Source organism: Crocuta crocuta, unplaced genomic scaffold (assembly GCF_008692635.1).
Source record: "Crocuta crocuta isolate KB4526 unplaced genomic scaffold, BGI_CrCroc_1.0 scaffold6, whole genome shotgun sequence".
NCBI classification, from domain to species: domain Eukaryota; kingdom Metazoa; phylum Chordata; class Mammalia; order Carnivora; family Hyaenidae; genus Crocuta; species Crocuta crocuta.
The window spans coordinates 10,178,234-10,188,243 of record NW_027531917.1 but is presented as its reverse complement, the minus strand read 5'-3'; the positions used below and the strand labels follow the sequence as shown (position 1 = coordinate 10,188,243).

The 10,010-nt window shown below is 36.3% G+C and overlaps 1 protein-coding gene across 2 annotated transcripts in view; it reads right to left on the bottom strand.

The window, feature by feature from the left end:
• Positions 1-3,272: 3,272 nt before the first annotated feature.
• The window catches only part of CGGBP1 (CGG triplet repeat binding protein 1), a 6,959-nt gene continuing 221 nt past the window's right edge, over positions 3,273-10,010 (bottom strand). The window contains exons 1-3 of one of the 2 annotated variants that reach the window (XM_077774847.1): positions 9,736-10,004; positions 9,370-9,573; positions 3,273-6,883 (exon numbers count right to left, since the gene is read on the bottom strand). In XM_077774847.1, the coding sequence (XP_077630973.1) occupies positions 6,361-6,864 (504 nt within the window). In that variant the 5' untranslated portion in view covers positions 6,865-6,883; positions 9,370-9,573; positions 9,736-10,004 and the 3' untranslated portion in view covers positions 3,273-6,360. Of the gene's footprint in view, positions 6,884-9,369; positions 9,574-9,735; positions 10,005-10,010 lie in introns of those variants that run through there. The other variant, XM_077774846.1, reaches the window with a different exon arrangement.

The window sequence follows — 10,010 nt, the reverse complement described above, 5'->3', positions numbered from 1 at the left end:
CTACAGGAGGAAGAAATGAAGCATTAGAGGAGAAAAAAGGAAATCAGACAGGAAAAGAAAGATTATGAGCAAATGACCATTGGTATAGGGAAACATTGTATCTTGATTGTACTATGTCACAATGATGCTGAATTGTAAACAAATTACTGTTGTGCCAGTAAGCATGGGGGTGCTAGGCAATCCCTCACTAGAAAAAGTTTCAAAAGACTGAATTCCAAAATAGCTATGTTCATGGAGAGGAATAGAGTTAAATGACAAATAATTACCAGAAAGGAGTTTCAATTCTGATTTAATGCTGGTTTTCTAAAATAGAAAATTAAAATGTTTCACAGACATTGTAAGTTATAAAGAACTCCCTGATGATATATTATGACATCCCTCTTATTTCCATTAAATGACAGATTTTGAAACACATTGATGGGGTTTTAGCAGCTATTAAACTTATGTTTATTATAGGCATTCTTGAAACACAGAGTGTAATGTGTACAGCTACTGTGAACAACTAGAAAGTTTAGGCTATTTATAGAAGAAAAATACAGGAATATTAAAGCTGTAGCTTTGAAATTACTTCCCCATTACATACTTAGTAATGAGTAACTTCAGAAAAAAAAAAAAAAGATGAGTGGGAGGAGGAGATCAAGGGGGGAAAGAGAGGGAGAGGGAGAGAGAGAGAGTGAAAGCGAGAGAAAAGAGGGATAATCTTAAGCAGGCTCCATGCTCAGTGCAGAGCCTAACATGGGACTCGATTCCAAGTCCCTGGGGTCATGATCTGAGCCAGAATCAAGAGTCATACGCTCAACAGAGGGAGTCACCCAGGTGCCCCGATCCATACTTTCAGACCATTTGAATGCTCTGTAATATGGATGTGTCATATTTTTGGACCATTCCCCTACTGCTGGACATTTATAGTATTTGCAATTATTTACTATTATAATACCAAAATAAATTTTCTTTTTCATATATCTTTACAGAGTGACTGTTTTGTTCCATCAGATATATTCATACAAGTCAAATGTGCTGACTAAAAAGAATACATAAAATTATTATTATTTTTGAATAGGTACTACATGAGCAACATAAGACAAAATTCAGAGGCGGGGCACCTGGTGGCTCAGTAGATTAAGTGTCCAATTTCAGCTCAGGTCATTATCTGGCGGTTTGTGGGTTTGAGACCCACCCAAGCTCTCTGCTGACAGCTCAGAGCCTGGAGCTTACTTCAGATTGTGTCTCCCTTTCTGTCTGTCCCTCCCCCACTCATGCTCTGCCTCTCTCTCTCTCAAAAATATATATAAACATTAAAAAATTAAAAAAAAATTCAAGACAGGAAAAAAGGCATATAAAAACAATGTTTTCCATAACACATTGATTCATTTGGTGCTTAAAAAGAAAAATTTAGAGAATCTATCATGTAATAAACATATCAGCTCTGGGCACTGGATGATGATAATCATTAGTTAATGTGGTACACCAGGGACTACCTTGATATACGGTATTCAGTGGAGCTCTTGATTTACCATGGGCATTGTATTAAATGTGTGGCAGATTTGTACTTTACAGGTATTTAAATTGGTCAATTCCATTGCTTAATAGATTTTAATGTGAAAATACATATTTTGTGGATTATAAGAACTACCATATTTTCAAAGGATATGCAGACCATTTAATCCGCAAATTTTCAATTTTTACTGCTCTTCTCATACAAAGTAAGACTTTGAGAATCAAAACAAAACCAGTGACAAGTATTTGGCTAACTAGTCTTATGACGAATGCTTAAAGGAGCTGCCTAGAAAAGACAACAAATGATATGCCCCCACAGCCCCATCACTGTATTATGACAATAAAGAGTAGTCAGATGGAAATCATGCCATACATTATCAAACACATCAGATCACAAGTACTACCATTCTACCGCCTAGTTTTAGCTTTCTTAGGGCTAGGTTAGCTAGTCTGACCCCAGAAGCATTTTTGCATCATGACATACTGTATTACAGGTATATAATACAACTCAATTTACACATACACAGAAAAAAAATAGAAACTGTTATGAGACCCAGAGACACATATATTCAATTGGGTTACATTTAATAAAGGTTTTGATGATATTCTTTAGTAAAGACTTTTCCTCAAAAGATCATTGATGGGTTGATGGGCTTGTTTATATTAAACTGGATGCAGAAGTATTGACTAATTTTTTTAAGGTCCTTTCTACCATTTTGATTCCAGAAAAAAGTTAATTACTTTATAAATTCATTAATGTTTTTGTCAGACAGAAGTGAGAAGAAATATATATCCTCAAAACTACATAAAACTACTAAAAAGCAAGACAATTTTCAACTTCTATGCATTTTTTTCACCCCCAGGGGTGAATATGAATATGGCAAATCTTTGACAAACCCAATAAAACGTATGAAGTGCAAATTAGGCCTGTCTTTCATGATTAATATTTCTCTAAGTAGAAAACTAAAGTTTCCAATTAAAAGTGCTGATTAGATTAACTTAATTATTACGTATGTGACTTTTAAGGAAAAGAGCTATCTGTATGCAGCTCTGATGTGACTCTGATTATGACAGAATATATGGTTACATTAGGCAAGGGCTAATAATCCTATAGAGATATAACTAGTAGAAAAATAAAACTCAATTAGTAAAATACTGTTATTTTGGAACAATAAAATGTTATTTTAAAAAATGAAATACAGGAGGCTTGGTAGAGCATGTGACTCTTAGTGTTGGGGTCATGAGTTCGAGCCCCACATTGGGCATAGAGGTTAAATTAATTAAAATACATATATATGTTACTGACTCACAAAATGTGCTTTCAAAAACTTCTGAAAGAATTTCTTTTTGAAATTTATTTCTAAAAGTCACAGAGACAAAACTTGAAAAGTGACACATTTATATTAAGAATACATGGGTAGGCAAAAAAAAAAAGTAAGCACTGGAATACAAAAATAAACATAGTAAACTTTTAATGAATACAGTATCCTGGATACAAGTAGAATACCATTAGGTAAGAACTGTATTTACCTTAGAAGTCTATCATAGTATGGATTGAGATAAATGGAAGGTTTAGGACAGCCACTTCACTATTCACAAGTTAATCAGTGCTGACCAGAAACTAGAGCAATTTATTTTAGGCTAAGATTTTCAATCAAATTACAGGATGAATCTTCTATTTAATGAATGTTTTAAGGTGATTTGTACTCATTTAAAGGCAGTTGGAGCAAGTCAAACCACAGAGAGCCCTCACAAAGACTAAGCACCAAATGACGAAATGTTTGTGGCTTTCGTTTTGGGCCACTTTAAATTTTATTTTGTTTAAATGTGTTTTCCATTAACATTCACATACAAATTCTTTCAGGCAAAAGTTTTGACATGGAACTTTCTGCTTGGAGATCTTGCAAACTTTTACTTACAACAGTTTTTAAGCAATGAATACTTCAGAACAATCCCAAGCTGATACTTAATTGGTTACAAGTGTAAGATGCAGAGCTTTTTCTTTAAAGTTTTCTGGTCCCCCAAAATTCAGTAGGGCCAAATGCATTAACTGGAAGTAGCATTTGTTGGAAAAAAAAAAAAAAGTCTTAAAGATGATAATGAATAAAATAACTATTTAGGCTCTCATACACAATCTTTCTAAATTTTCACCCTGTAGGAAATAATTACAATGTCTTTCAGGCTTGCTATATGCCCCACAGAAGTAAAACAAAACAAAACAAAACAACAACAACAAGGAATTTAACATTTCAACAAGCTAGTAACTATTTACTGTAAGCATATAGTGAAATTCTGGAAGACATACTACCATACTTCAAGAAAACACTATTAACAGGTAAGCATGTGTTGAAGAAGGCAGTTTATAAATGAAACATTACAAATCTTATGTTTATGCATACAACTTATAAAATAGAAAAAAAACTGCTATTTTTCCAATAGTATAGCATCACACTAACACTATATAGTTAAGATTGAAAGCTTCTGTACACATGTCCACCACACCTCCACGGCAGCATACGCCTTAGACATTTTCGTTCGTTATCCAACATACGCCAACCATGGTTTCACGGATTTGTACCAGTTTGAGCAGGCTAAAGCAATCATTCCGCCATACCAATTTAACTATGAGACAAAGTTAACCAGTTTCAGGGAACAAAAAAGTTTCATAATCAGTAAACAAACATTAAACCTCTGCAACAGGATGGAAAACACTTCTAAGGACATGATATAATCCTAACAGGAGGATGAATTATGCCCCTAGGTATATGTGGGAATAGTTAGGAGCCTGGAGAAATACATTAAGACATATGGGACCTAAATGATCATCAAATCAATAATAACTACTAGAAACTCAAATGTGAATTATTGGTTTTTTCTTGTGCAACATCATCCAGTTTACTGCTTAGGATTACTCAAAACTGTTCTGCCACTACGTGTCTGCTGTTAGTGCAAATTAATATTAAGATAGGGAGCAATCTGAATCACATGGAATTTTGAAAAATTAGAATGATTGTTTATCTAACCTTATTTTTGTGTTCTGAAATGCTATAAAACTCAATTATTTTCCTAGCTGCTTAGATATTCTACCATCTTAGATAATTCAAAAGAAACATGGTTGCCTGCAAATTCTTTACTAGGGGAAATACAAGCAGAGTACATTTTGGTTATGTTTTGCTGCTGGTCTCACGTATGTGCTTTAGCAATGACAGCACTACTCCAGGCATTAATTGTGCTACTTTATGTAACTAAACAGGAGAAAAACTCAAATTTTGATGAGCAAATTTGCTTTTGGTGCAGGCTTGTTTTAAAATGAAAACCAAAAACTCACATAAAATCTAAAGATCAGATGGGCACTTTGACAACCTGAACTAGGAACTTAAATCTGTAAAAGAAATTTAGACCTGGAAAGCTGTTTCTGAAAAATACCACCTTATTCACTTTGGCTTTTTTTTTTTTTTTTAAAGATTTGTGGTAAAATGACCTTATAGATAACTCCAAGTCACATAGGGCATTCATGTTAGTGCTTTGTAATAGAAATATATTTCATGAGTATTTTAAACTTGAATGTTTTCAAGAAATTAAAGGTATTTTTTTTTTTTAAAGCTCTAGTCCAAGTCTTCAGTTTTTTCGGTTTTAAAAAATATAATTTGGGTCTCCAATGGAGAGGATATAACTTACAGGATAAGTGAGGTTCGCAGAGATCATTTCCTGAACATGGTTGACCTTTAACAGGACTGATTATGTCCTCACCCAAACAGTTATGCAGGATACTGCCAGATCTCCACTACAAAAACCTTGCCAGTCTTTCGAGACAATTGTTTACCATCCATGTTTAAAAACCTTGCACCACCAGAGGCAAAGCACATAAAAGTGAAAGTTAACTTGTTTCTATTTACCTAAAGTCTTATAAATCATATGGAAACATTAATGTAGAGAAAGTAATTTCCTTATTATCTGTTCTGTCAGCCAAAAGGTAATTACTAGTTTTCTGTAAAAACAGGAAACTCAATCATAAAATGTCTATTTATAAATTAAAATGCCAATCTTTAAATCTTTTAACATCAAGATATTGAAAAAAAAAAGCTTGCAAATTCAAGACGATGCTTGAAATGAAAACTATGGTTCAAAAATTTGTTTATAATAAGAGACTAAAATCATGTCACTGCAAAATTCCCCATGGCTTCTGGCACTGACATTAAAAGAACGATTTTAGTCTTTTGGTCACTTGAAGCTGCTACTAAATACAATAAGCCTTTAAAAAGGGCGAAAAAAGACAGTGAGGAACTGAAGGATAGATAAGGTAACTTCGTCATACACAAGCACAGTTTGAAATAAAGACAGTCATTTCTGCGAGGGATCAGAAGATAGAACAGTTTCCCACCATCCCTTCCTTTTTGAAGAGGATCCTCTAATCAGATATAATTCCTTTAAGTTACTGTGAGTGGTGTTGCCTGGCAGCAGCTTCACTTTCCTAGGCTAGTGTTCAATCCAAGTAATTAAGTAATCTCACAAGGAATAATCATATATGGCAACAGGGTAAAAAAGCAGGGCAGTTCTTCCATGCACAAACATTTCAGGAGAAAAACCATCAATTTTAAAGATAACCATCAGGTTTCAGGTATCCTAGCACACTCTAAACCCTAAGTTTTGCTTTACACCATTGGTGACTAAAATTAACAGTAAGTTTTGCAGTGAGGTTTTTTTTTTTGTTTTTTGTTTTTTTGCCTGCAACTATATACACATTGCAAAACTATTCTGCATCACATGATTTTAAATGAAATAAATATAAAAATGAACCACACAATCAACACATAACTTTAATACTCCACATTTATCTTGATCACAATGGTGGTAACCTCCTTGTCAACAATCTTGTGAGTTGAGGAGCTGATTCTCATTCTCATATCCATCAGGCAGATATGCTCTCCTCAGCTGGTCTGACTTAGGTATGGAGCCTCCATTCTTCACATGGCGAGACAGGAAAGCACGGACTGCTGGGTGATCAGCCTTCTCAAGTGGGATGTTGGCTTCCAGGCACATTTTCACAAAGTCCTGGATAACACTGACTTTCTCTGTTTGCGCAGTACTGTTGCACTGAAGGGATGCAGTTAGAGGCCTCTGCTTCTTTCTCACATTCTGCTCTTCAAATTCGGCCTTCCTCTTGGTATGAGTCTTTGACTTAAGGTGGTCACTAATGGCAGACTTGCGAACATGATTCAGAACCACGTTGCAAGAAGTGCAGAAGAGTTTTCCTCCATCTTCGTGCAGCTCCCCTCCAAACTCAGTGACTCGATCCAGGGGAGTCACATACAAAGCAGTCTTAGAACGGTTTCGAGCAGGTGGTGCTGTTACTACAAACCTTTCCATTCTGACTCTGAATAAGGTTCTTTTGAGACAAGAGAAACAAAGATAAGTGTTATAACAACTCATTCGGGAAGTAACAAATAAAAGACAGGTATAAGCATTTTAAGATTAAGGATTTCAGAAAACTTAATTCAAATTAATAGACTATGTCTATTAACTCTTAACTTACCTGAAAATATGTAAGGGAAGGCAAAACCAGAGCAAGTTACTAGTAACAAGGTCCATTCCTTGAATTTGATGACATTCAAATAAATTAGAATTATAAAAAAAGTACTTCCAACTATCCCAGATGTCACTATCTTTTTAGGAAAACCTGATTTGATGCCAATATTTCAGGTATTAATTATATTACTCTCATTCCACATAGATGTGTATTGAAGTTTAAAAGAGCTTCTTTTCCCATCATAGTTTTGGAGCAACTGATCTAAGGAACACAAATGTAGGGAATTATGGGCAAAGTCTGTTCAAACAGGAGGGCAACTAAACTGGGTTAATTCTATATGAAGATGGATATAATGTCCAAAAGTGTTCAGAAAAAACAAAAAGTAAAAGCCTAGAAAGAACACAGACTAGGGACACTTGGGTGGCTCAGTTGATTAAGCATCTGACTTTGGCTCAGGTCATGATCTTTCGGTTCGTGGGTTCAAGCCCTGCGTCGGGCTCTGTGCTGACAGCTAGCTCAGAGCCTGGAGTCTGCTTCAGATTCTGTGTCTCCTTCTCTCTCTGACCCTCCCCTGCTCACGCTCTCTTTCTCTCTCAGAAATAAATAAAACATTTAAAAAAAATTAAAAAAAAAGAAAAAACACAGACTAGCTGCAATTAATAGTGGCAACAAGGAAATTAAATTTTAAAGCCAAATACAGAGCTCAAAGTAAGTAATTTTTTAAAGAGTTTATTCATTTGAGAGAAACAGAGCACGAGTGGGGGCGGGGCAGAGACAGAGGGAGAGAGAGAGAATCCCAAGCAGACTCTGCTGTCAGCACAGAGCCTGACCCAGTGCTCAATCCCTCAAACTGCAAGATTTGATTTGGACCTGAGTCCAAATCAAGAGTCAGACACTCAACTGACTGAACCACCCAGGTGCCCCAGTCATTTTTTAACGCACATATACCTCCACTGAGTTTTATAAATGTGATGATCAAGATATGCAAAATGCTTTTTCTAACACTTGTTTCCTCTTTTTAACATTAAAAACTAATACATTTGTTAATTACTGATTTCACCTATTAACTAGTAAGTTAGTACAAATCTGAAAAATTAACGTGTGCCTAGTATATGATAGGTGCTCAGTCACAATTTGTTCAGGGAAAGTAAACGATTGTTTTTGTTATTTTTCCAAATATTTAATTCAGGAGCAGCATAATAATTTATCAATTTGTCCTACTAACAAATTTTTATGATCATTACCAAAATTATGATGTTACTTCTATGGACACTGAAAACTTGACATACTGAACAAATGCTGTCAGTGACAACCATTTGTTCTCTGGGGCCATTCCTTCTGACTAAGCTCTTACATTAACCTTATATATAACAAATTAAAAAATCAGCACTAATGAAGTATTCCCTTAACCCATGCTAGAGAATTCATAGCGGGGGTTATATGGAATCTCTCTCAAAAGAACTGTAAATTGCTAATATATGTGTCATGACACCTGTGGACATATTCAGAGAAAAAGTTACCATTTCACAGAAATTCTGGAAAATACGGTAAAGTTTGGATTTTAATAGATTTAATTGATTTAGTAGATTTAATTAGTTGTTTAATGCTAGACTCTCATGTGCCAAATTTTGTTAGACTACTGGTTTTCAATGGCATACAAGACGGATATGATTCCTGCCCTCCCAAACAGTAGTGAATTATCATTACACATTTTTGTACTTTAAGTTAATGGTATTTTTTTCTTTTTCCCTATGAAGTAGGCTTCACATCCTGCTCGGAGCCCAACACAGTACTTGAACTCACACCCTGAGATCAAGACCTGAGCTGAGATCAAGAGTCTGATGTTCAACTGACTGAGCCAACCAGACGCCCTAATGGTAGTGATTTTTACTCCTATGGCAAATCAGTCCCAACTATGATTCATGGTTGTAGGCCAGTGATGAAAAACATTAAATATCTGTGCCCAGGAATGCCTAAATCTTTCGATATGAAAAGTCGGCTGTCTTTAAATATTTGGATTTCAAACTTTAAAACAATAAACATGCTCATTATTCTTTGGAGAGTAAAATGCTCAATCATTTGTGCTAATGTGAAAGACCTATACATTCCAAAGACTTGTAACTTTCAAAAGTCTGTTTGTGTTTCTGCAGAGGCAAATAAATATCCACCCAGTAGAGGATGCTCGACTTTACAGACCTGAACAACAAAAGTGTTTTCAACAAAAGGTAAAGATATTTTAAACGAGGAAGTTAGAAAGTTAAGAGCAGGAATTAGCCAACAAAAGAGAAGCATATTATTTACTAGACCAAAATAAAACTCGTAACTTTTCAAGTTTAAATGTTTACCCGATCAAGTTTCCAGTTTTTTCGTCTTGATACTTAGCAGTGAAAGGTCTCCAGAGCAAAACCAGAGACGATGGAAATCCTGGAACTTTCGATTGTTCAAACACGGAGATGCTTTCCAATCAGTTTTTCAACAAGTGGTGATGGGGAAATAGTTTCTGGGCTTGCACCCTATTTTCCCTGCGGTGCCGGGAAGTCATGCCTTTACTGTAAAACATGAAAAACAAATGGAAAGAAAAAATGGGGGAGGGGGAGGGAAAGACGAGTAGATAAAAAGACGAACAAGAACAACACAGCCACCACGCAGGTGTCTTTAAAACCGCTCCCTTTAGGTAACTCCACACAACAAATCCGGATCCCAACGTTTACCTCAACACTCCTCAACCCAGTCCTTTCTCAGTTGTCTACCCCGCTTTGCACCTCCGCGCGCGCCCCAGGCCCAAGGGTTCGGGAGGGGGAGGGCAAGGCGGGGCGCGGGACGTTCCCGGCGTCTAGACTCCCTCCTCCCTCGCCAAGCTCAGCACGCTGGCGCCCCACAATCCTTGCCCCGCTAGCTGGGCAGGGCCGAGACCCAGCCGCCGGCCGCGGGCCCGAGAACTCGACAGCAGAGTTGGCGGCAGTCTCAGGGGAGGAGGCGGCGGGCG